Source organism: Dermacentor andersoni, chromosome 1 (assembly GCF_023375885.2).
Source record: "Dermacentor andersoni chromosome 1, qqDerAnde1_hic_scaffold, whole genome shotgun sequence".
Classification (NCBI taxonomy): domain Eukaryota; kingdom Metazoa; phylum Arthropoda; class Arachnida; order Ixodida; family Ixodidae; genus Dermacentor; species Dermacentor andersoni.
In genome coordinates, this window is record NC_092814.1 from 219,484,701 (window position 1) to 219,511,444 (window position 26,744).

The following is a 26,744-nucleotide window of genomic DNA, read 5'->3' on the forward strand; positions in this document are numbered from 1 at the left end:
CTTTGTGGACAGAAGGAGCTTACGGAGGTTAGCTAGTCAACACGGGTGGAAGTGCTGCGCCAGCCTGTGCCAAAACAATAATTTCAAATGAAGTTGTCAAATTTAGCAGGATATACTTGTTCAACGGAAAGTACACTGCCATAGACATGCATTGGCTAGCCCTTAGCCCTGCAATCCAAGCCTAAGCAATCCATTTCAGCATTGGAGTCTTTGAGTGTGGATGTGTTTGGTGGCATAATTGTAAGTAGGCCACAAGAAAATGAAAACCATATTGTGTTGTATGATGCATTACGAATGTTTTATAAAAGTGTTACGCATTTGCGTATATGGGGACCAACTAAATATGATCTGAACGGGTGCTCATTTCATTGGGCAGTCAGGAAGTAGTCACGCTGAATGAATAAGGTTGTACAGTCTGCTCAGCATGTAGATCATCAGTTTCATTATACATTTTAGCACATGAATTCCCGCCCTATTGGTGCATCTGAGTCTATTCATGGGCAAATGCCACATGTGTGATGCTCTAAATCTATTTCGCATGTGCACCACGTCCGGTTACCGGCATGATAGTGAAGCACGCTGACAAACGACTTGCTTGCTTTCATGAAACTTCTTGGACACAAATGTCCAATGGCAACCTCTATTGTCACTCAGATTTGCACTCTGGCAACGCTATTTTCTGCCCGGCCACACCACATAAAATCTGGCTCTTGCCGCCGCAGAATGCAAGCCAAGGATGTCAAGTTCCATTTTCAGTCAACCTTAGCGGCCAAATTGGGGTTGTAATTGGCCCACTGTGATTGCTTAGTGTTGCACTGCTAAGCACGAGGTCGCGGGATCAAATACCGGCCATGGCAGTCGCATTTCGATGGGGGCGAAATGCGGCCGTGTACTTAGATTTAGGTACACGTTAAAGGACCCCAGGTGGTCAAAATTAATATGTAGTCCTCCACTATGGCATACCTCATAATCATATCGTGGTTTTGGCAAGTAAAACCTTTTGTTTGTTTGTTGTGTGTGTGTGTGTGTGTGTGTGTGTGTGTGTGTGTGTGTGTGTGTGTGTGTGTGTGTGTGTGTGTGTGTATGTATGTGTGTGTGTGTAATTACACATTCAGCGGAACCGCTAACCTCTGAAATTGTGTTCACGGCAATAATGTTCACTGCTAAACTTGCACAGATCGAGTCCAAAAATTTTAATGAAACATCATTCGACGCACTAAATGTTTGTTGCTGTTTTACAGTGCCTTTAGGTGCCTGTGGTGGAACCGCGAATAAGCCCGAGTAATCGTAATCAAGTTTAGTAAAAACATTGGTCAATAATGTATATCTGAAAGCCAGGGAACATTTTTATCCCTTTATTGTTTTCAAAAATATCTGAGCTTTTTATCGACAAGCGATGTGAAATACTGGCAAACATGCAGTGACCAGTACGTTACTTCACACATTTATTCTGTGGTATTCTGCCATCTTAACTGAAGCTCGCTATGAATAAAAAATTACGTGAGCGCACTACGCAAACAGCGTTCACTTTACCTTGATGGGTGTTGTTCATAGTGGCCACTGTGAATATTTCTTTCATTGTGCACAGATATGTTTAATTAGCTAAATTTAAATTTACCTAATCGATGAGCTATCAATGAAAAAGTTGTGGATGGTGTTGACAAATGCCCAATAACAGCATTTAAAATAACCTAGGATTTGTGAATACTTTTTTACGAGAAAGAAGGCTCTTGAAATAATTTTTAAAAATCGTTAAAAATATGCTATGACCATGACAATGCTTCTGTGCAGCAAAGATAGCATCTCTATGCAAACCTCGTCAAATAGAGACACTAGGACCGAGTGGCCATGCTTTTTTGTCACTTTGTTGGCAGTTTTTGGCGCGCATCTTTGGTCCCTATCAAATGCAAAAAAGTGAGATCTTGTAACGATTTGCTTTCCGAACCGCTGCAAGGCCGTGGCCCAGGTTTGCACGTTCGTGATATACACAATTCACTGATGACGATGTTTACGTCTGAGACCACTTGTATTGCTGGTGTGGGGACGTGTTGTCACATATTTTTTAAACAAATTTGCAGGTGGGAGGAAGAGGAGGCATTTTCTTGTTTTTATTTGTCAAAAAAAAAGTACCACACAAGACCTAGGTCGCTGTATATGCTGTTATCGGTAATTTATCGACGTATTCTACAACCTTTGCCGTGGCACCATGAATAAGTAAGGTAGTGCAAGTTAGTTCATTAAAATTAAATATTAGTTGTGTGCGCACAATGAAAAAAAAATCAACTAGAATTAACACAAGCCTATCAACATAGAGTGGGCGCTCTCACTGAAAACCCTCGGTTAGTTTTTTCTTGGCCACTTTATGCTTCATGCTGCACTCGTGCTTCATGCTAGTCAGGTGGACGACAACTTTTCCCTGTAATGAATTTTACTTGCCCTGCAGGCTTCCACAGAACTGATCTGCCGTGACCTAATAGTGTTCTGCAAAACCAAATAAGGGGAACATCTTTTCTTCATATGCCTATATTTCACTCTTATTGACCTTTACCAAGCTGCTCCAAAATGTGTATTTACTGCTCTAAAACAGACAATTCCTGCTCCAAACCTGTTCCAAAGTGCCATGTTTGCTGCTCCAAAACGTCTGTGGCCACTTCCATCCCCGGTCAAGTTCTTACTTATTTGAAATGCTTTGTAATCATTTTTAATTGTTGCTGCAATGTGACATAGGGAGTTGGCCAAGTCAGCGCTGTTTGTACAGTTAACATATTTGCTATTCTAAAAATGTGATCTGTAAGTCTTTCATTTTCATTTAGTTTCCTGTCAAGAAGGGTGTCTCCAAAACAGTATGGACTGTTGATAAGGAAAAGCTTAGTGAAAATGAACTTTTGTAGGCTAAGAGTTTTGCTCCTATGGACAACAAAGTTGTCTTCCACTTTCCTCTTCAGTTTCCCTTTATATTAGAAATTAAGTTTATCAGAAATATATGTATTTCTCTCATCGAATTATTCTGCAGGTCAGTTTAAAAGCTGACAAGGATGGCGATGTGGGCATGTTGGTACATCTTGACCAAAGGTGGCTTAGTGTAGGGAAACAAGAGGACAATTGAAGCCACATTGGACGCACAAGCGCTATGTCACTGCACTCAGCCACCTTTAGTCAATTTAAAAGCCTTTGCTGTCCCAGTGCCTCATTGTCTGCTAGCTTCATATTATCAATAAAAGCTGTGTGCACCCAATGATTATCGTAACATATTGTACTCGTCCTTATTGTTAAGCTTGAGCAGGCTTGTTCTCAAGTGCTACTGTGTTAGCAGAAATGTAACACATGGAGGGGACTTTTTATGTGTGCGAGTTTTTTTAGAAGTAGTTTTTATTAGACAGTTCTGTTGAGATGCTGCTGTCCTGCGAGTCATTTAGTCGGGGAGTGAGGTCATAGAAGTTACTATGATTCATGTCATGGAAGTTCCATATCTATGGATGTGGTGCATGTGTGGGGCCGACGTGGTACTCAGTTTTTAGTTAGTTTTTTTTGTTAATATATATTATACATTGAAGAATATGCAGTGTGCAATTATGATCCTTTGCTCATGGACAGCAGACAAGGGTTGCTGGCAACATGTTTTATTTTATGTTAGTTATGTATGCTAAGATTTCCATATGGAAACTTATGGGAATGCAGCAATGTGCAGTGACTGATGGCTTTGGTATTTTCTTTTAGGACCTTACAAGTGTTCAGAACCTTCTAAAGAAGCATGCACTTCTGGAAACTGATGTTGCTTCTCATTCCGTGAGTAGCTTATATTTGAACTTGTTCTTTCCATCTATTTGCCATTCCATAAACCCTTCTTTTGCTTTTCAGCCTCCTTTTAGAATGCAAGTATTTGTTTTGAAAGCTATATTAGATTGCATATGGGCTTCTTTACCTCCTGTGTTCTAGACTGTTGATTTAGCTTTTGAGCATTGCAGTCGTCGGTGTTTGGGCAGACTCTTTCAGAGTCTGTTGCTCAATAAGTCAGTCAGCCTGCACACTTATTTTGCATGGACAAATACCAAATTAACATTCCTGCGCACAGCAATTGAAGAATTTTGTAATGGCCATGGATAACTGCATTTTTGTCTTCAGAATATACATAACATTGGTATGAGTGGAACGCCTTGGTGGCTTTGGTGGAATTCCACGCATTAACTTGTCAGCCGAAGCTTCTTTCCACCATAAGGTTGTTTTCTGTTTCAGAGAGAAATACTGCCTTCTGCTTGAGCAACACGTTCCTTGTCCAGGCATTTGCATTGTCAGGTGCACATGATGCACTTTCATAGCACTGCAGACGTCGCGAGCGACTCATCGTATGGCTGAGATACCGCCCCTATGTCATTGTTTAGGAAATTGACTAGAAGCATGACCCCAAAGCCAACTTTATCCAAAACTGATGATGGACCCTTTGCCTAATGCATTATTTTCGAATAAGTTCTTTGAATAAGGCTTTTTTTGAACGGACATCAGCCCATCTAGGCAAGTACAAAAATTCATTTAAATGAACATTTATATTTGGAGAACATACTAAGAAAACCCGCCATGGTGGTGTAGTGGCTAGTGCATTGCGCTGCTAAGCACGAGGCTGCGGGTTTGGTTCCCAGCTACAGTGGCTGCATTTCGACGAAGGCAAAATGCAGAAATGCTCGTACTGTGCATTGGGTGCACAAGAACCCCAGGTGGTCGAAATAAATTCAGTCTCCAATATATGCGGCATGCCTCGTAATCAGGTAGTGGATTTGGCATGTAATACACCAGAGTTTAATTTTAAATTTAACATTCCAAGAAAATAAATCGTGTTCATGGAAAAAATGTTGGCTTCACTGCATGGCTTGTCGGTATTTGGAGAGTTATTGAAGGAAAGGATCTAGAAAAACCTTTTGAACAAAATTCCCTGTTCCCAGTTCATCACAAAGCAATAGGCTGTCATCTGTAGCATGTTTATGTTGGAAGGCTTTAGTTCGTGCTATACCTTGTTTTCAAGTATATTACATGGAAGTCTCTCTTCAGTTTTGACACCATAGTCAGGCTTCCTTTTTGAGTTTAGCAGTCCTTTTAGATCTTTTAGGTTTTTAGCATTTATATATGCGGAAGAGATGTAACTTGAGAAGCGATAAGTCACACTGTTAGGTTGTCTGGCTTATACAGAAAATTTTTCACCATGGAAAGTGATACCGACTAAGGATGACGCCATTTTTCTTGTTGGCGTTGAAAATGTTAAATGCCTTTTATAGTGCCATCTGTTAATTTAAAAGAACATACCTAGATGCATGGAGCTTATCTTCGGTGGCAGAAATGAGAGTAGAGCATATGAGCTCAGCTTGTCTGTGGCAAGTACAGGGTCAAACTGCAGCTGCACAAGAAGTTGATTCTAAGGGAGTTTTACAAATATGCAACTATGCATGCCATAGACACGTATAGGTTGCCTCAGTTAATTAGATCAGACCCTCTAATTGACACTCATTTTTCAAGAAAAGCAGAAGGTCAATTTATATGCGGCGGTATACAACAGCAATTTTAGCACAACTATATTTCAGTTGTGGAATATAATTATGACTAGCACCAGTTTTAAGATGTTTGTTTCAAAATTTTATGGCATATCTTGCAGTTCTATATAGTTCTGTCCCACAGTGCTTCAGAGACGTTTTCTGAACATATGGTACCTGGAAGGATAATGTATCTTGTCGCTGATATGAAGATCGATATCTCGGAAGTGGTGCTTCTTTCAGGATTCTTATTTTGTTTGCATGCCTCAAGCACTGATTGGCTTAATTCTACAGTTGCAACATGCACTTCAATTTGCCCATATCATGTCATGTTTCACTTTTATAGTGCAGCACAGTATGAAGAATCAGATGAGTTAGGATGCTTTCCCGAAATCTTTGTTCTTCACCAGGATTTTTTTAGCACAGGCAACTCAATTTGTAGGTGGTTTTGGTTGGCTTCCGAGAAAGAGAGAAAATAAATGGAAGGCAAGGAGGTTAACCAGGACTGAGCCCAGTTGTCTACCCTACACTGGGGGGAAAGGAAAAGGGTGAGAGATTAAGAGAAGGGAAAGTCCACTGTGGATATTGCTCATGCAATAACAGTTTTCCATTTATATTACTGATGGTCACTCAGCGTGGATCAGACTGTCGCTCAATCCGGTAGCTTTCAAAAATCGCTGCTGTGTTAGTGGCTCATTCTCTCGACCCATCTATGCAACTGTGGCTGTTACCTGGGCTTCCGCAATGTGAGGAAACGCTGCTGTGCTGCTTACACCTGGGCATTGCATTCACCAATGCATATAATGTTTGATTGGAATGGCTGATAGCACAGAGTGCAGTGACTGCGCTGTCAAGGAGACTATAGAACACCCACTGTGCTACTGCCCATCTATAAAAATGAGACATGACCTCTGCACAGCTCCAAATCAGTTGGATCGAAAACCATTCACCTGAACAAGATTCTGGTACCATGACCTCACATATCGCAGCTAGAAAAGGCTTCCAAAAAGAGTTTATTTGTGAGTCACAGCTGTACATGGAATTCTCATACTGAAGCTTTTTGAAGAGCGTCTTAGTTGCATTAGCTCCGTCTGTAGATACACCTTATTCTTGGTGAAAATTCTTTTTTTAAGAAGGCAGACATAGTAAGCTTATTTATTAGTAATTGCAGAAGTGCTGCATATGGTATCTCTGTGTGCAGGATCGTGTGGATGGCGTGATGATCCAGGCACAGCAGTTTGCAGATAAGGGCCACTTCGATGCACCAGCCATCATGGCAAAAAAGGCAGCCCTCGTGGACCGATACAATGCACTGCAGGCACCCATGGCGACGCGACGCCAGAAGCTGCAAGACTCCTTGCGCGTGCAGCAACTGTTCCGTGATGTTGAAGACGAAGAAGCCTGGATTCGCGAGAAAGAGCCCATTGCTGCTTCCACTAATAGAGGTACCTTCTGTAATACAAAAATCCACTTTTGTGAATCGCATGCCAAGAACTTGCCCACTACCCGCAGCAGGGGCTCACTGGCTATAATGTTACACTGTTGAGCACAACGTTGCAGGTTTGATTCCTGGCCACGGCAGCTGCATTCTAAAAAGAGCAGTATGCAAAAATTCTCATTTTCTGTGCTTTGGGTGGACCACCAAGCTAGTGAAAATTAATCCTGAGCCCACCACAACAGCATGGCTCATGGCCTATTGTGCAGCTTTAAATTTTAACTTGCCTACTTTGTTGTTTGTTGCTGATCTTGGTGTATGCTGGCTACTCTAACATGTAGCAAAGGGTTAGGTCAGAATGAAGTAAACTCTCGCAGTGAAAGATTTTAAAGCACAATGCAGAAATTAAGGATGCAGTATCTGAACTGCCCGTTTGAATTCAGTATGAATTGCATTAGGCAATCGTGTTCTTGTATGACCCAGTATCCTCATAAGGATTGGTAATGCCTACACACAGGTGTCCTTGTACTTGCAAGCGCTTCCTCTGAGGTGCTTTAATCTATTTGAGTATCATGTTCTTCATAGTTTCATTGTGCAGTTAAACTTATATGTATTGAACTTCAGTATAACGAAATTCTCGATATAACGAAGTGTTTAACTTTCAGTACCGTAAAAACCCACATATAATATGAACCCGCATATAGTACGAGGTGAAATTTTTGGGATGCGAAATGGAAAAAATGTTTTATCCGTGTATTATACAAGTTGGAAAAACTCGAGGAAAACATTTAAGTTGCGCTCCGCGCTTCAATCGCTGTCTTCCTCAGCTGCGCTCCCTTCGGATGGTTCCTTGTTGGACATATCTTCCCAGAGGTACTCATCCGCTATGCCATAGAGCACGTTCGAGATGCTGCACTTCTTGATTGCACGACACACAAGGTCCTCTGGTATGCTGGCCCATGCATCCACAATCCACTTGAGTAGCGTGGCTGGTGAAGCCTGCTTCAGCTGCCCGGTCAGCGTCACTGCAGGTTCACCTGAGCGCATCCAATCTGCGTAACACCGCTTGACCGCGTCCTTGAACGGCTTGTTCACGCAAACATCTAAAGGCTGCAGCTGAGACGTCATCCCACCCGGGATAACGACGAGTTCAGTGCCGGATTCGCGCAACAGCCTCTTCACTGAGTCGGCCAAATGGCAACGAAATGCGTTCAGCACGAGGATGGACGGGAACAACAACAGTGTGCCGGGCCGCCTATACCAGACGGACTTTATCCAGTTGAGCACAAGATTCTCGTTCATCCAGCCTTTCTCATGTCATCTCACAACCACATTTTTTGGCAGCTCCTCACCTTTAGGCACTGTCTTGCGTTTGAAGACGACATAGGGCGGGAGCTTGCGTCCGTCTACTGTGCACGACAACATGACGGTAACTTGTGTTTTCTCGTTGCCAGTGGACCGGGCATAAACTTGTTTAGAGCCCTTTTCGTGCACGGTGAGGGGTGATGGCATGTCCAGATAAACCGGCGTTTGGTCGGCATTGTCGATTTGCCCTAGCATGAAGTTCTTGGACTTGCACAGCGAAATAATGTGGCGCTGAAAAGCCACGAGCAGTTCTTTGAACGATTCAGGCAGCTTTTGTGAAATCGAAGTTCAGCGGCGTAAGGAAAATCCGGCATGGCACATGTAGCGATAAATTCAGTGCATGCTCGCTTTGAAGGCAGAGCTCAGTAGCCCTTTTTCTCTTGCAAGCTCCTTAGCTTTTGCCTGCATAAGCTCCACGCTCACGGCTAAATGCGCGGCTCACTGTTGGTGTGCGAACTCCGTCAGTGCGAGTTCGATTTCCGGGAATGTCCCACTCTTCGGGCCGCGAAAGCTTCTTCACGCTCCGCTGCACGCGAAAAGGGCTTCCTTCTGTTGAATGCCAAACTGCCTCCCGGCCGCACTGTTGCCGATGTCCTGTTAGGCTAAAATAACTTTTCTCTTGAAAGCAGCCGAGTATTGTTTTTGTGCTCCGGACATCTTGATCCTTCAATGCGGAATAAAAAAGATGCACTTCGCGAAGCGTAGTTTGCACGTGTGCTGCCAAGGTGCACACCCAACAATAAACGATGCTGTAGTTGCGCAGCAATAACGAAACCAAGCCGTAGCCACGCAGCAATAAGCAAGCCAAGTCGTAGCCACGCAGCAATAGCGAAGTCAAGCCATAGCCACGCAGCAATAACGAAACCAAAACTTCTAGCCCAAATTTCTGACTGAAATTTTTGTTCGGATCTGCATATACTACGAGGCGAAAATTTGGGACACTAATAATAGGAAAAAAACCTCGAATTACACGCGGGTTTTTATGGTAACTTCTTGTCCATAGAACACCATGCATTTAGAACCTCAATATAACAGTTTGCAATTTCAATATGAAATTTTACTGCCACCTCAAAGGAATGCCGATGCAATGAATAGAAACTTCCGCGGACGCAGATGGTCAAATGATTGAATTACGAGTGGCTGCTTGCAAATGCACCTCGCAAATCGCATGCCACGTGACACGTGCAACCGCCATAGTGGAACCGTATCATCTTCCTTATAAAGGCCAAGTGCAATAACACCCTATCGCTCCCCGCGCACTGTGGGCTTTAGGTGCGAGTGAAAAAGTGCGAGAGTGATACAAGAAACATGGTGGCTTCACGTGTGCTACCTTCCCGCACGAGCTAAGGGAAAGGGAGAGGCTAAAGCTCCCCCCCCCATCCACGCACCAGTGTCGCTTTAGCTAAGTAGCGCCAACATTTGATGTGCGCCGCTGTTCCCTGATGCATTGCCTTGAAGAAGACCAGTTCACTTGTCGAAACATTGGCTCCTGTATTCACCTATTCTCGTTTTGTTCACGTTGCCCGATTCGTTGGTCATACCAGTCCTGCTTCTGCAATTTCCGTTTCTGGTCGTTCCGCTACTGGGATTTCCAGTTCCTGAATTTTCGCTTGTTGCACGCTCGCACCTCTATGCAGCAGTGACGTCTCTTCCGCCTAAAATGAGAAGCTGGGACGACGCAAGTTCCGCTTGATGCCGGAAGGTGAGGGGGTGAAATGAGGGAGGAGAGTAGATTGGTGGTACCTAACCTGGTCAGCGAAAATATGTATGTATGGAGGGGCTTTAAGGGGAGCAAGCTCGCAGTAATGCGATCCAGCGTGCACATGGGGGTGGGGGGGAGGGGGGGCGAAGTGGGGATAAGTTGGCGCGTGCCTCGGCCGTGGCTGCGCATGGCAGTAAGCACGGCTGAATGCAAATGCAGCCGCACCCCCTGCGTAGTTAGAAATAATCTGCTGTGTGTGCAAAGAGTGGGCGTGCCCAGACTGCTTGGCATCTTGTAAGCTGCCTTTCTGTGCGTTTAGTATTGGAGGTTGCAAAATCTCGAGTTTCGGTGACCCGTTAAAGCGAGAGGCAGATGAAGCATTTGCTCCCCACTGCCGGCTGTTTTCATGATAGCGTTGTCCAAGTACGGGCGACGTTATCAGCCGCGGTGGCGGAGTGCACATAAAGGCATGGCTGGCTTCGCTGTGGAGGTATCAGTGACGTGGCATGAAACTGTATCATTCGTTGCCAACTCCCAACTTGATCAAAATGAATTGTTTTCTCACTCAAATTTGCTTTTTTCGATTGCCCGATAATTAGGATAATTCTGCGGCTTCTTTCCATGGAAGAAAAATCGATTGGCGACTAACTATTTGCATTAAAGGTCAAATTTTAACATAACGAAGCAAATTGCCAATTTTACCGACTTCATTACAGTGAAACCTCGTTAAAACATAGTTGGCCGGAGCTCGGAAAAGGTACGTACAAAACGGTAGTACTCCTTAACCGAAATAGCCTGAGATTGCCCACTTACCTGTAAAAAATGGAACTCGGAGAGAGTGCGATGAAAGGGGAAAAAAACATGCAGTATTATTCACTTCGAGCGACAAAAGGGCTATTTTCATTTAACTCTTTTGGGACCGCCCAAAAGAAGGCAATTCTGATACATGCTAGAAAATATTTCTTTATTCAATGAAATTTTTGCACTATCTTGTTGACACATGCATCAAAATGAAGCTGATTGAACTTTTATTGTAGAAAAATTTAAATGACTAAATAGTATACATAACAGAAAAAAATCTAAAAATGCAAATTTTTTCTTCAAGTAAACAAAAAAAAGTGGGAAATTGTTGCATATGAAAGTAAAAAGCAGCACTAAAGAAATTCCAGGATATACAAAATGTGCTAAAATACCTCTATGACAACTTTGAGGCAAAAAAACTTTGCAGGCTTATGTGCATTTTTTTTGTGTGCGTGATTTCTCACACCACTGTTCACCCCTCCCTTCTGTGCACCCTCTCTGTGCCACTCAAGGAAGCAGTTCCGCGAAGCATTGAAGCACAAATGTGCGTTGCAGTCACTGCAGAAAACCGTAGTCTTGACCTCATTCTTGGTTTGTCGATAGTAAAGTTTACAATTTTTGCGTCTCTCCACTTTTTGAGGCTTGTGAAGTGGAGGCTTTGCAGGTGGTGGTGGAGGAGCACGAGTTTGCTTGGCTCCTTCAAGATGAAGAAGCTGTTGCACCAGTTCCTCCCTGAAAGCTAAATGGTCAAAGGAAGCATTTCTGGCCAGCTCAGGGACGTCTGGATGTAATTTCCAATATTCTTGGAATAGTATGAAACTATTCACGCATGCTATGTCGATGCAGTGGAAGAAGTCTTCCACCAGCGGACACTGCGCATCAGTACATTGTAGTAGCCAATCATCTGATCTGGTTTGTCCACTCCAATCATTCCAGAATTGTAATCGTGAATTAGCAAAGGCTTTGGGATAGAAATTTGGGTCCAGGCACTTCCACTTCTTTGTCTTCTTTTTGCGGTGACTGTCTCGTTGGCTGTGTGCATCGTGCTCATCATGTTTACTACGCGTCGGTCTTTCCATTGAAGATAGAGAATTTCTTGGTCGCGCAACCATCCAATTTCACCTCGTTAAGCTTTCTTTTCCCAGCGCGTGTCTTTTAATTCAACAGGGAATCCGCGGCGGTCTTTTCGCGTAGTCCCGCTAGCCAATGTTTTCCGATCGAGGAGGTGACTGAACAGGTGTGTGGAGGTGTAAAAATTGTCCATAAAAATTTTGTAGCCCTGATCAAAGTGTTCTGCACACAGCTGGCAAACTACATCGAAAGCCAACCCGTGGGGCCCTGGCTGCTCGCGCTTGCCTGTGTATACAGCAAACTGCACTGTATACCCGGTGACCGGGCCTGCAAAAACCCACAGCTTATAACCCCACTTGGTCACTTTATCCTTGATGTACTGCCGTATCCCTGATCTCCCTTTCGACTTCACCATGCGCTCATCCACAGAGAGGTCTCGATGAGGCTGAAATAGCTTTGCCGACACTTTATTCATGTGCTGCAGAAGCCACCACATGAAGCGAAGCTTTCCTTTTGACATCAGAGTTACATCGTCCAAGTCGGCGACATGTAGCATTGCAAGCAGTGCTATGAAGCGACGCCGCGGCATGATTCGTGGTGGCAGCAGACCACTATAGATGCTTCCCACATTCCAGTAAAGCTTGATTCACGGTGCTTTCAAGATGCCCATGTAGATTATGAGGCCAATGAACTTTCTCATTTCACTTGTAGTGACCTCTTCCCAAGACCCATCGGGATGGGCATGAGTGGGCTTCTCCAAGATCTTCGTGTAAGCATATTTATTGGTGTTCTCGCAAACAGTCTGGATAACTTCGGCCGAGAAAAAAAGGAAAAAGAAGTCCAGGGCGGTCAGGAATCTTTGTGGTGCTTCGGAGTGCCACACCCACATCTTCGGTCAGATGCACACCAGGTTCCCGCTTGGGAGAAAACTGAATACGCTTCTGCCGCAGGGGCAGGACGTCGTTCCCGTAGGTTGTGGAAACCCTACCAAACACAGAAAAATAATGAGAACATATAGTGATCCCGCGTAAATACTCAAGAGCGAGCGGAAAGCGAAACTAAATACTCACCTTCGGACACTAGTTGACGGTCCAGGTGATCGCGACGCTGGATCACTCTCTGAACTGAAATCGGAGCTTGAGAATTCATCTTCGGACTCTTCGCTACTCGTTGTATCAGAAAAATCTGCAGTCGAAGCAGCTGAATCGCGCGACAGACGCTTCTTCCTTCGCGCGGCCTGACGCGACGTCGACGCCATGCTCCTCAATCTCGGCCGCCGCCGTGCCCAAGATTAAAATCTCTCCTACGTCGCCGCCTGCCGCGAGAGAGGCGAATTGCACAAAAACAAAAACTAGAGATGTGAAACGACCCCACTAGATGGACACGTGTTCCACCGCGAAAATTTCGAGTTTTAGAGCGCGCGCAATTTGATCATGCATTTTTGCACGATATCTGGACCGCGGTACCGAAATAGTTAATACCGCAGAGGCCTAGCAGCGACAACAGCCTCAAACTTACTGAAGCTGCGAGCCAGCTTTTCAGCCAGCCCCCTCTTCTCGGCAAACACGCATGGCAGATTCCTCGTTGGCGTTGCATGTTTTCCGTGCACGCGGGCGGTAGCGCTGTAGAAGTCGTGAGGCACCTTTATCATTGCGGCTGGCTGTTTTCGTCGCGACGATTGCATTCATGAGGCTGACGTAACACGCAGCTTCTGCCACTGCCGGGCCTGAATCGCCCGTGCTGTCGCTTTCCGTGTCATCCTCATCATTGTCGCTAGGCGACACTTCGGCAAAAACAAAGGCAACGATGGCGCAAACCTCGTAGCTGGCATCTCTTCGCAGTCGCAGCAGCGCTGCCAAGGAACTGCTTCACATTCCAAATGCCACACACCGTGGTCAACAGCAGATCCTTGTCGTGTGCCAGCGCCGACTTCTTCGTGTCAGGTACGATAGCGCGAACGATGTCTAATTTTTCTTCTATGCTGAGCACCCAGCGTCTTTTTTATCCGTTTCGGCATGACACGAGTCCTTGGTCGCACGACGCCACAATGCTCTCTGGCACGGTGCCAAAATGATGTTGATTTGGCTTCACGCACAAACGCACAGGGTGCTTGGAGGCCGTTGTTCCGATCTCTGAGGCTTGTTGTTCTGCCAGGTCGCCCGATGGAGACGACGCACCGCCGTGTTTGCGCGACGAAAAGTGGAAACGCTATGTGCTAACCAATACGTACGCAATAAGCTATGGTATGGTTTATGTGGATACAAAACACATTATGTTCAATGGCCGCTAAGTCGGGGATTTGACTTTACTACTTTTAAAACGAAACTACTGTTTAAGCAGGTATGAACGAGGTTTTACTGTATATTGAAGTTTAACTGTACATTCAGGCCCTATTTTCTGCGGCCTCTGTACATTTATTAAAGGTTAAGGTGCAACGGAACATTGCTGTTTTCACTGTTTGCCAAGGTCCAGCAAAAATCGCAAAAGGTTATGGACTCACAAAATCGCTTCCAGGCCACATTCCAGCAGTGGCAGGAAGTGCTGCGGACTGTGCATTATTCACTAGGTGACTATTTCGAAGGAGTTGCTGTTTAAATTTTAGTGTGTAATGTATTGTCAACACAGCTAGTCCTGAAACTGTTTGTTGCAGCTTCAGATATCACAGCACATTTAACTTTATCATCACTATGATGTTCAGTGTATCCTGCATGAAGAAAGAAGAAAAATATCTCGGGGGGGGGGGGGGGGGGGGGGGGAGTGTCGCATAATTTCTAAGCCCAGTCATTAAAATATATAAAGGTTCATAGGAAAAGGGCCCTTGCTATGTGTTAAGCAAGCAGTAACTTCAAGGTGTTTCACATGTTGCAGAGAGCACGGAGTGGGCCAGTTGTGATGCAGCCATCTTTAAGAGCTACTAAATACCAAACACTGTGTCGACAGGTCAAATAATTGCGTTAAGGCTTTTTGCCAATAATTAATGTACCAATGGGCCCCCAAAGAGAGAAAGAAAATGGAAAGCATGCCGTGAGAGGAAATTTGCTTTCTGGGGCTGGCTGCACAGCATGTTCACTGGTATTGGGCTATGCTCTCGAAAGAGCTGCAGAAAATAGTGCCTATTTCTCTCCACAATCTTTCTCTCTTTCTTCCTCCTAGTTTGTTACTTCCTCCATGATATCCTGGCTTGATATGAATTGCTTCATATGGTTTACCATATCAAGGTGTTCAATCTGAGTCACTTACGACAAAGCCATATTATGTTAAAGCAAGACCTAAATGTTTCTTTCAGGACGTGACTTGATTGGAGTCCAGAACCTTATCAAGAAGCACCAGGCAGTGCTTGCAGAAATCAACAATCATGAGAACCGTGTTCGCAGTGTCTGTGAGGCCGGGGAGAACATGGTGGCAGATGGTCACTTTGCACATGATGAGATTAACAAACGGATTCAGAACCTCAGTGAAAAATGGCAGCAACTCAAAGTGAGTCTTTCAGCTCTGTTGTGTAGTAAAAGCTTTTATATGTGTTGTGTGTTGCACTGTATCATGCTCTGTTCTTTTGCACTCAACAGCACCTGCTTCTGCAAGGTAGTGCAAAGTTGTGCATAGATGTCATTATGCTGTAGTTATTTACATAAACAGATTGTGTTTCTTGTGGTTAGAAGTGCATTTTTTGTAACTAAACATCTAACATGAATGGTTAGTGAACTTGTTCATTGAAAGAGCTGTGAAACTGGGGTGTGTATTATGTCGGGAAGCAATGTTGGCCCCTGCCTCCACACTTTTTTCTACAGTAGTGAACGTAATGTCATTAAAGGAAACTGTTTGCTCACAAGTTTTTTTACTAAATAGCCACACAGATCCAGTTTATTAAAGGTCTGTACAATGTCCTCGCATCATGCATTTTCTTAATGTGGCCGTATGGCAGAGGTGATTAACTTTGACATTGTATAGTGGGCTGTTAACAAGCTGTTTCACTTAACTTGAGCCAAACTTCAAACATATGCAAATGCTGCGTAGCTAGACAGAACCAAGGTAATGTTATTTGCTGTTGCTTGGACATATTCAGATAATTTGTTGCATTCTGTCTAATTAGATAATTAGTCTTAATTAACTTCTCAATTATTATAATTTGACCCCCCCAAAAGAAGTAATCATAACTGTGCCTCCGCTCCCTCCCTCTCTCTCCTTCCTCCCTCTCGGTGGATGACTCGAGCTTTATTTCCTGAGGGAGTAGTCTTTGTCTATAAAGCCCTACCTGTTTTTACAAAATTTTAAAAGCATTCTCTCAAAATCTTATAATGATCCTTTCCTTTTGTCAAGTAATTCCATGTAACTTATGCAAACTTTATAAAACCGCTAGGATGAAAAGTGTCAATGAGAAAATTGTATAGAACAACATGAGAAACTCCCAATACAGCTTTCTATGGCTCAATACGTGCTACATGGCGTTCTTTTCTAAGCGTCAAAGAAGCCCGCAAATACACTGGCAGTGCCTCGAGCGGCCAGTTGTGCAGCAATTGCGGTCCACAGATTGATGTTTGCTTGTACAATATTTTAATTCTAGTGTGGCTCTCTCCTAAACAGTAACTTCCATTGATTTGACTCTGGTCAATTTGATCTCGACCGAAGGTGCCGGCCGGCACCCATGCATTTGTATGGGCCCGAACTTTCGTTATTTCGATCCTAATTAGCTTTTGCCGAGTAATTCGTACTTGACCAGTCAGTATGCATGCACCTGACCCCATAGTGACCCTATGTCTTGACAAAGGGCCACTATAGACAGACCATAGCGTCTGTCTTGACACAGCTTACAGGACAGTGAATGCATTGAACACATACCATCTCATGTCAAAAACGTCTATTTTTGGCCTGCCCTAGGAGCATCTGCAAACAATAACGGTAGCTTACAATGTCTGATGACGGTATTTATCTGTTTCTAATGAGCACATTTTTTTGTTTTTTTTTTTTTTTTCATGCAAAAATTTAATTGAAAACCACATTTGTGACGTTCATATGCTTTGCTGAATAACATGGCTGTATTGCGGTGAAGCTGACTTAAGAAACCAGCTGCCACTGTGCAACACGTATTAGCCCTTGCCTATGTTGAAGCTCCTCTGTTGAGGAGCTAGCTTCAGTGTCACATCTACATTAGTTCTCTACTTTGGACACATACAGTGAGTGCGCATTTGATTGAGGGGCACGTTAAATCAGGCAAATACTGGAAGGAATCAGTGGTGTATTTTGATATTTTTTCTACATCTTGTTTAATTCGACCCGCCAGATAATTCGAATAATTTCATAGGTTCCGTCAGGTTCGAATTAACGGAAATCGATAAAACTTCGGTTGTGGCTGGTTGGTACGTGGTAATTTGAAGGTAAAAAATTCAGTGCAAAACCCAGGACAACCCACAAAGAAGAGATGAGACAAGCACTGGCGCTGTCTCATCTCTTGCGCTTGTCTCGTCTCTTCTTTGTGGGTTGTCCTGGGTTTAGTGCTGAATTTTTCACTTTCGTAACAAAAATTGGCTGTATTTCAATTCTAATCGCGACATCTCTGAATTACCACCCTGCTTGAAGCTGGTGCACAGTGGCTTGCTTAGAGTACCTTTCTTCTTTTCCTCATCCAGCATTTGATTGCATGGAAGCCATTTTCTGGACTTATTTTGGTCTGCCACTTGCAGATAGGTACTCATTCTACATGTGATTGATCTGTAAGCTACCTTTTGCATTTTCATGTGCATCATGCAGAGTCCAAAATGCGTGACGTTAGTGCTTTTGATACCGTTGTAAAAATGTTCCAATTGCCTATGTTGCATTGTCTCTTTTGTTCTTTTGCAGGACAAGGCCTTGCAACGGAAACGGGATCTGGAAGACTCACTCCAGGCTCACCAATATTTTGCCGATGCCAACGAAGCAGAGTCATGGATGAAAGAGAAAGAGCCCATTGTTGGCAGCCAGGACTATGGCAAGGATGAAGATTCAGCTGAGGTCTGCTTCTGTTTGTAAACACTGTCCTTGTGTTTGCTTTCGCAAACGGGAAAAATTGTCATACACCTTAGAGTAGCGGGAAACTACAAAGGTAACCCATATGAGATTCTTCAAAAGCTTCAGTTGAAGGATTTTTGTCCTTCTCCAGGGACGAACTCCAGGGACCAAAGGGAAAGACTCAGTGTTCCTGCACTTTGAGTTGTCGATTAATTTGACCTCGCTTCGCCATCTGCTGGCCTACTGGTTAGCGCAGGTGGTAGATTGAGCAACCCGAATAGGCTTTGGTCTCAGGTTCAATTCCCAAACTAGAAGTGCGAAAGAGAGACGTATATATATGTTTACTTTGTAGCTTCATGCTACTGTCAGTTGGATGATAATTTTTCCCTTTCAAGTTGTAGGAAAGTGTCATCTCTGGTTTTCAACCTCACTCTTATGATGGCTGTTTCTTTTTGTTTTTTTAACATAGCCTGAAAGAGTAGTTTTCACTACAATCTGCAGAGTACAATTTGCATTTTTTTTTTTTTTTTTTTTTTGTACACAGCTATGTTTTTCTCTGAATTTCTATAAAGCACAGTGTGCATACCTAGGTGGTAATTTAAGCCAGTATAGTCGAACGACCCTCTTATAATGATACCAGTTCTAACAATATATTGGATACAACAATGAGCAGTCTATGCACACTCAACTTTTTGTGTGTCTTAGGGTAAAATAAACTGTTTACTACAATGCTCCCATGCTACATTATGGGTAATAACAATTAAATCTGGCTACTCGGTTTGTGTGGCAGAAAAAAAAAAGCAAAATCCTTGGAAAGAAATGTGAGCCACCACATTGGACTGCATGCCCCACACCTTTGGCACACCCACCTTTGTGCCACGTACCCGGCACGGCTCACTATTGTTGCATTGCTGGCCTCGCATGCCCCTCTGACGTCGGTGCAGTTACCTCAAGTTATTTGAGGGATGAAAGGGAAGTGAGAGGGTGTTGCATCTCAGTTTCTGGTGTTCTAAGTTGACTTCTGCTTCCGTCCTGCTCCTAAAGGTAAATGAGCATTTATAAAGTGCGTTCATATCTCGCTTTGCGTTCAGGGCACACTGACTTTTTACAGCGAATAGCTTTCTTTGGCTATTTAGTCTTTGTGGTTGGCGGTAAGAATTTCACTGCCGATGCAAAGGGCGCAGGCTCTCATGAAACAGTTTTGGGGTGTGTTCATAGCCAGCAGTAAATATATAAGATTAAAGGGGCCCTGAACCTCTTCTTATCGAAGAGGGAAAATGCATTTGAAGGTAATTTGGGCTATTTCAGAAATACTTTCCAGAAAAATTAGTTCATTGTATTCAGCAGAAATGGCGTTATTGGCAATCAAACATCCCCTATGCGGTTCTTCTGCTCTTATATATGCCTTGCACTGCGAAGGCTATGGTGGAGCAGGGCATGTCCACAACGCTTCTCCTACAGAACATCACTGTGGCGCACAGTTCAAATTTGATTTTGGGTGTTCACGTGGGTGCGACCATTTCTGTTTTTGGTGCCTACGAGGCACCAACCGCAGTTGTCCTCACCGAGCCGTAGTGCACTTAGCCAGCGGACTCGTCGCGGCACCTCGCACAAGCCGCGCTATCTATTCTACATAGCAGACCACAGCTACATGCAACTGTAGTGTATATGCGCAGCATTTGCTTTGTGCACAACAGGGCTTCAGCGGGTGCTCGCACTTGTATGCTCCAGTGTGGCCGTGCTTCATGGTGTGGGCCTGCTTTGACCTGCACCAGCTTGACTAGCCAGCCACATCCAACTTGCAAATTTTGAAGCACTGTCAATAGCTCATTATTAAGCAAAGTCTGCCAAGTCATCTAACAAAGAGTGGCCAATAGCGAGCATGCGCTGGCAAGCATGCATGTGTTCTGACCTTAAGTTTCGCATGGTTTGAGGCTAGTTGTATGTTCAAACTAGTCTAAATGCTCCAGACCCAACGTCTATGACATCGATAAGCAGGGTGGCCAGTTTAATTCCTACCTAGGCGGCTGTGGCCGAGTGTGAGCAGACAATAGTTGGTTTCTTCCAGAAGTATGTAATTCTTATCAAAATATGAAAACAGATTTTCGCTTACTTCAGCCTGTTTATTAAACTTAGTCAATAAATATACACATTAACAGTAGGAAGAAGCATACTGGTCAAAACACCCTTCTTAATTGACCTCAGCTATTGGCCAATAGCAGTCTCTCATGGGGATCTGCTGTATTATGAAATAAAGCATCCAGAAAAGAGTGAGGAGCAGGCTTTTGTTGAATAGAGATTGTTTGAAAAAAAGTGACCTTGTGCTCCGCTTGTGAATGCCACGTGCCACGCACAACTGCAAAACTTGGCTGAGATGTTAACAGCAGCGGGTTGCTATCCACAGGCTCTTCTTTAACCAAGTTCGAGAGGTGGTTCAAGGCCCCTTTAGAGAACCATTGATGCTAACATAGTTCTGACAAACTTACGAGTTGTAGATATGGAATTCGCAACGACAAAATAAATATTTAGTCAAATTTTATTAAACATTCAGGGCTATTCCAATAGACGTAAATATAGCCAATGGGTGACTGTGGGAAAGTAAAGCTTTGGTCCTTTGAGGGCGTGCCTTGGTAACATTGTTGTGCATATAAGCGAACAGCTGTTTCTCTGCACTTGTTGGTACACAGTCTCATCAGGATAGTTTTGTGACCTATGAAGGTTTAGATGTTGTGGTGGAGCGCTCGGAAATTATTGCGCTTCTCTTGTTCCACCGCCCTCTCCCCCTGTGTTTGGTGCAGGAGAGGGCTCTGGAACCACTACAAATGTACTGGCTAACAGTTCTGTTCTATACAGAATTGTGCAATGGGACAACAGATACTTCCTAAATGTCCTCACTGCAACAAGAATATACCTTCAAGTGCATCATTCCTTTAATAAAGTGAATAGCTTTCTAAAAGCGTTCAGTCATTCGCTGACATTGACAATTATCGTGAATGGTTTCTGCACAGTTTTCTTAATGCTCTCTATTTGCCCAGCCTCATCTTTGTGTTGTGTATGTGGTAGGTTTTAAGAATTTGGATGTTCGCAGGTTGATGGGTATGCTGGTGTTTAAAGATAGTTGATTTTTTGTTTGTTTGTTCCTTGTCCTTTTTTTTCTCTCAGGCCCTTCTGAAAAAGCATGAGGCCTTGATGGCTGACTTGGATGCATTTGGCAACTCGGTGGAGGCCTTGAAAGAACAGGCTCAGCTGTGCAGGGTAAGAACATGGCTGATCTTTAATATATTAATCTCATGGGATTAATGTTGATCCTATTTTTTTTTTTGTTAAATACAATGTCCCTGTGTTTGACTGAAGGCCACAGGAATAAGATGTAGTAGTTCAGAAAACATGCTTTGTTGGTATCCTTACAGTGCTTTAAGTGGTAATTATTAGGGGTGTGCAAATACCGAATAGTAGATTTCGAATCAAATCAAGAAACAAATGCGAGAATTTTTTATATTCAATCCGATGTTCAGCAATATTTAATGCTTGCAAAAAATTTTGGCGAAGAAAATATGGTGCTGCACCTGCTCGGAAGTCTCCTACTATTGCATAACAAGAATCTAGCAAGCTATCAGTGACACAGGTTCATAGAAATCAATACATACAGCACGGTCTAATCTTGCTTAAGGGAACACCAAATAAGTATGCCAGAACTGTTTAAAGCTTAGTTATAGTATATGAAGGTCTGGACAATGTTTTGTTTTATCTATAGAATTTCTGTTCAATAGATTAAACTAATGAATTAGCGATGCTCCGTTGTACTGTATACCAATGAGGTTCTGTTTAATAGTGGATTTGTGTTTTGCAGCAATCTTATTTATTGCATACAAAGTATTGCTTCCCAATTTTTTTCTCCAAAATTCAGAAGGGCTATCACAACTTTACGGCAGGTGGGTTAACGTAAGGCCAATCTGCACCACAGACTAAAGTATCGCGCGTCACGTGACTCACATTGCCGGCACTGACAGCAAAGAGCAGGCACCCATCCGCACCATTTCAGAAAACCGGATTTGCCACCGGTCAGAGATTTTACAATCTGCAGGGTCACGTCAAGTTCACATGGCACCCCCCGCCTCCTCCCAGTTCATGTTTACCCACCGTCTGTGCCAATGCATGCAACCGGGCCATGACACTATCGTGCCCGCCGTGTAAATCCAAAGCTAGTTTTGTGGTGTGTTGCTCAAAGCTACAAAAAAAGGGGGGGGGGTGGGGGGCTACTGCGAAAGCACTAAAGGGAACACATTGAGAAACTATTGATTCACTTTTGTTTCCTAATGTAGTTTCCCAAAGTAGTCCCCCATGTGGTCCCCCAATGTGTTCCCTTTAGTGCTTTCACAGTAGCATCTGGAAGTGTTGTGGCCTCCTCAATTCTTTAGTGGAAACACACACATTTAGAATCATCACAATCACTTTATTTACTCCATTGCCAAACAAGGTGATGGTGTCGCTTCTTTCGTTTAGATTTGGCCTCGTGTTTACAAAGGTCGGCGTCTTCTTGCCACTTTGCATGTCGAGCAGAAAACAAGCAGTACAAACAAGTACAAACAAACAAGCAAAGGGCAGAAAACATGCAGTATTTGTTCACTTCGCGTGACAAAAGTAAGTTATTTTCGTTTGATGCCGCGGCAGGCTAGCAACAATGACGGCGGCCTCAAACTCGCTCAAGCTACGAGCCAGCTTTTCCGCCAGCTCCCTCTTCTTGGCAAACACCCACATGAGACTGACGTAACGCACAGCATCTGCCATTGACTGGCCTAAATCGCTCATGCTGTCGCTTTCCTTGTCATCCTTATCACTTTCGTTAGGTGACACTTTGGCAATAACAGAGGCAACGATGGCGAAAAGTAGAACCTCGTAGCTGACGTATTTTCGCGGTCGCAGCAGCATTGACGAGCAACTTCTCCTTCGCGTTCCAAATGCCACACGCCGTAGTCACCAGTAGATCCCTCTGGCATGCCAGCACAGACTTCGTGCCACGTTCACTAACACTAACGATGTCTAATTTTTCTTTTATGCTGAGCACCTAGTTTTTGTCCTAGCTTGCACAACACCACAACACTGGCCACAACGCTCTGACTCTGGCACGGCACCAAAATGTTGATGCTGCTTCACCCTTCCAAGCACCCTCTCCGTTTGCACTTGGAGGCCGTTCCGATATCTGAGGCTCGTTGTTCTGTCGGGCCAACGTACTGCCATGATTCCGCTACAAAAAGTGGAAGCACTAAGTGTTAACCAATACTAACGCAATAAGGTGGTACGGTTTATGCGGATACAAAACACATGTTCAATGCCCGCTGAGTCGGGGATTTGACTTTACTACTTTTAAAATGAAACTGCTGTTTAAGGGGGGACACGAGTCTTAAAAACCAAAAATCGCACAAAAGAAGTCTATTTTTGGGAACTACTTGTTTTGGCATCAGTAATGCCTAATCTACACTGTATCAAAACGCTTTGCCTAAAAACGCACTCTAAGTGTCCGAAAAAAATTTTGTCAGTGTGCACGGTGAGAAGCGACCTCAATCTCTCGGAAACACCGGAGTTCATGACGTTATTTTTCGTCTTTTTCGCCGCTGAGCGCCGCCATCTCTGTATCGTTCGAAAGCTCAAAGTTCCGCCTCTCAGTTCCCTGCATCCTCACAGACAATGGCTGCGTAGAAAAAGCGCAAATGTAAAACAATTATGGGCCAGTCTGACGAAGCTCGCGATGCACATGTCCCTCCTATTAGCTCAGCGCGCCAGCGCACTGAGAGGCGCCTTCTGATTGGCTGTTGCTATGGCAACCAGGCCTAGCAGACGAGCTCGTCTGCTAGGCCTGGCAGTGGTTCGCTTTGAAAACCTCTGATATGCTGTTTATTTGTTCATCGTATTGTGAATGTAAGCAGCAAATCAACCCTCTAAAAAAAGAAAAGTTTGAAACTGTATACACGTCCACGAAAGGCAAAGCGCAAGCAGTCTCTACTTCCTACAGCAAGAAAGGGGAGGCGGTTATCCCAAGGTTCAGACAAGCCGACAAGATCGCGCCGGAGATAAGTCACTGCGTTGCGCAATCTCATACCGCATTGGCAATAATGCAGCAGCGAAGCTAACCATTTTCCTCAGTCCCCGCATGTAGGTTTACTTTAGAGACTGCAGACGATGTGCCAATGCCTATTCCTGTGCCTCTCGCACATACGCGGGTTTGTGTTGGTGCATTCCAGATTGTTACGAGCCTCTATGTGTGCTGTGCCTAATGTCTACATCAGCGGAATAATTTCACATTTTTAATTATATTGTAATTATTATTTTCCGGTTTTGAAGCTTCAAATTTATATTTTCCCCCTTTTTTTTTTTTTTTCTCAAGTATAGCTTTTTTAACGTCTAAAATTTTGAGATCAGCACTGTGTTCTTTCTACTCATTCAATTCTCGTCATTTTTTTTTTTTTTTCTGAATGCAGGTGAATCGGAGAGTGTACAATAAGTGTGACATAATGTCTTAGCACTTAAATAGTTTGAAATCCTGTAGAAATCACCAACAAGAATTAACATTCTTAAAGCTGCAACTTTAGAATTCCATAACTTTGGCTAAAGTACAGGTACAAACATCCAAGTACTAACTTGCAGTATTTGAACATCCAGGAACATACCTGCTTCATTTTAGCTATGTTGTTGCAGTACATTTTTTGCAACTCGCATCCCAATTTTATAACACAGGAAGAATTGTAACTACTTTTTTGTTATTGACCTCAGAAAAAATGTAATTATATATCTATAGGCAGCACGCAAGATTGGATGTGTCCTGAAAGTTTCATGTGTCTAGAGCGAGTATCAAAAATGGTTATTCTGGATGCCATGTTCGCTTATATTTAATGCTGTTTGTTTTTTGTACTTAAAACACAAATTTTGGACTCCGTGTAATATCCAGGCCTCGATATCTTAACACCAAGAACAGATAGAACTAAAAATATTTTTGTAGAACGGAGCCTAACGTATACTCTATGCAGTATAGCAAGCAAATTTTTTGGTTGTCACTTTGGAAATTATTTTGCTACAGTTTCTGCCACATGGTTGCCATATATTGTGGGCTTGTATTCAATAGGCTGTAAAATATCTATTAAGGGTTAAATAAAAAATGTGCTTGCTATCTTTCATTCCTTAGCATTTATGCTATCTAAACAATTCTTACAAATAAATTTTTATTGTGCCATTTATCTTCCATTGTGGTCTTAAACAATGGAAGTGAAATGTTATTTATTGTAGAAATTAATTGACCTACAACAAAGCTAATTACATATTTGAAATCGGCTCAGAAATCTTAAGAAGCCTGGAAAGTTTCATTAATATTGTTACGCGAACAAAGAATTCAGACTGGAGGCTATTTACAAAGTATACTTGCAAAAGGTAACTGCAGCGCTGCCAGTTCAGCTGACAGCTCGAGAGCCAGAGAGTGTTTGTCGTCTTCATCGGGGCTCCCACGTACATTGGCCACAAGAAACATGCAATATGCATGTATCATTACCCCCGGTGGCATAAGCGCCGTCCCGGGGCGTCTAAATATTGGTGATAACACGAGAGTAATATGGCTTGAGGCGTGCGACATGCACAACGTCAGTGGAATTTGGGGCAGATGAGGCACTGGTACTGACTGGGGTGATTTCATAGATAACTGGAGTCGCGGCCTGCAGCACGCGATATGGGCCTGTGTACCGAGACAAGAGTTTTTCTGATCGGCCAACGTGATGAGTCGGGTACCACAGGAGTACCAGAGATCCAGGCGAAAAGGGGATGTGTCTTGTTGGCGATCGTACAACCGCAGTTGCTTGTCTTGAGAGGTCAGGAGGTGAGCGCGCGCAATTTCGTGTGCTTGGGCTGCCCTGGTGATGGCATAAAGTGAATACTCGCTGGTCTCTGCTGCGGTGGATGGAAGGGATGCGTCCAGTGTCAATGTGGGCTCTCGGCCAAACAGCAGAAAGAACGGGGAATAACCGGCAGTGTTGTGAAGTGAAGAATTATATGCAAAAGTTATATAATGTAGGGCAAGGTCCCAATCAGCATTGTCGGACGAGACATACTTTGCAAGCATGTCTGTTAGGGTGCGATTCAGATCAGTGAGACCATTAGTTTGTGGATGGTAAGACGTAGTCAGCTTGTGCTTGGTGGAGCAGGATGTTGGCTATGACTTAAGAAATGTCCAACGACGGTCTGTGAGCAGTTGGTGTGGAGCACCATGCTGCAGAATCGCATCGCGTAGAAGACAATCGGCGACATCTGTGGCGCAGCTTGTTGGAAGCTCTCTGGTGATGGCGTAGCGCGTGGCATAATCTGTCGCCACAGCGACCCACTTGTTGCCAGACATGGATAGCGGGAAAGGGCCTAGTAAGTCCAAGCCAACGGGAAAGAACGGCTCTGAAGGAATGTCAAGCGGTTGAAGGCACCCGGCAGGGAGCGTCTAGTGTTTTTCGGCGCTGGCATTTTTCGCACGCCGCAACGTATTTCTGGACGGAGCAGCAAGCCTGGCTAAAAGAAGCATCGGCAGATTCGGTTGTAGGTGTGGGAGAGACCAAGGTGACCTGCCGTTTGTAAATCGTGAAGTTCTTGGAGAACAGCTGACCGGAGGTGCTTAGGAGTGACGAGGAGTAGGGCAGGAGCATGGGGTGCACATTGTGGCGATATAATACACCATCCCGGAGAACAAACAGGTGAAGGGACGAATCGGAAGGCGAAGATTCCAAGCCATCAATGATGGCGCACAAAGTGGTGTCATGGCGTTGCTCGTTGGCAACGTGTAGCAGCTGAGGAACGGAGAAAACGCAAGCGTCGGTATTGAGGTCAGGGTCGCCGGGTGGTTCGTCCA

The 26,744-nt window shown here is 44.0% G+C and overlaps 1 protein-coding gene across 3 annotated transcripts in view; it reads left to right on the forward strand.

The window, feature by feature from the left end:
• alpha-Spec (alpha spectrin) overlaps positions 1–26,744 on the forward strand; it is a 185,931-nt gene that overhangs the window by 75,017 nt on the left and 84,170 nt on the right. For all 3 annotated transcript variants that reach the window (XM_050195776.2, XM_050195775.3, XM_050195777.3), the window contains exons 17-21: positions 3,718–3,786; positions 6,718–6,961; positions 15,177–15,367; positions 17,726–17,875; positions 21,035–21,127. In XM_050195776.2, the coding sequence (XP_050051733.1) occupies positions 3,718–3,786; positions 6,718–6,961; positions 15,177–15,367; positions 17,726–17,875; positions 21,035–21,127 (747 nt within the window). The remainder of the gene's footprint in view (positions 1–3,717; positions 3,787–6,717; positions 6,962–15,176; positions 15,368–17,725; positions 17,876–21,034; positions 21,128–26,744) is intronic.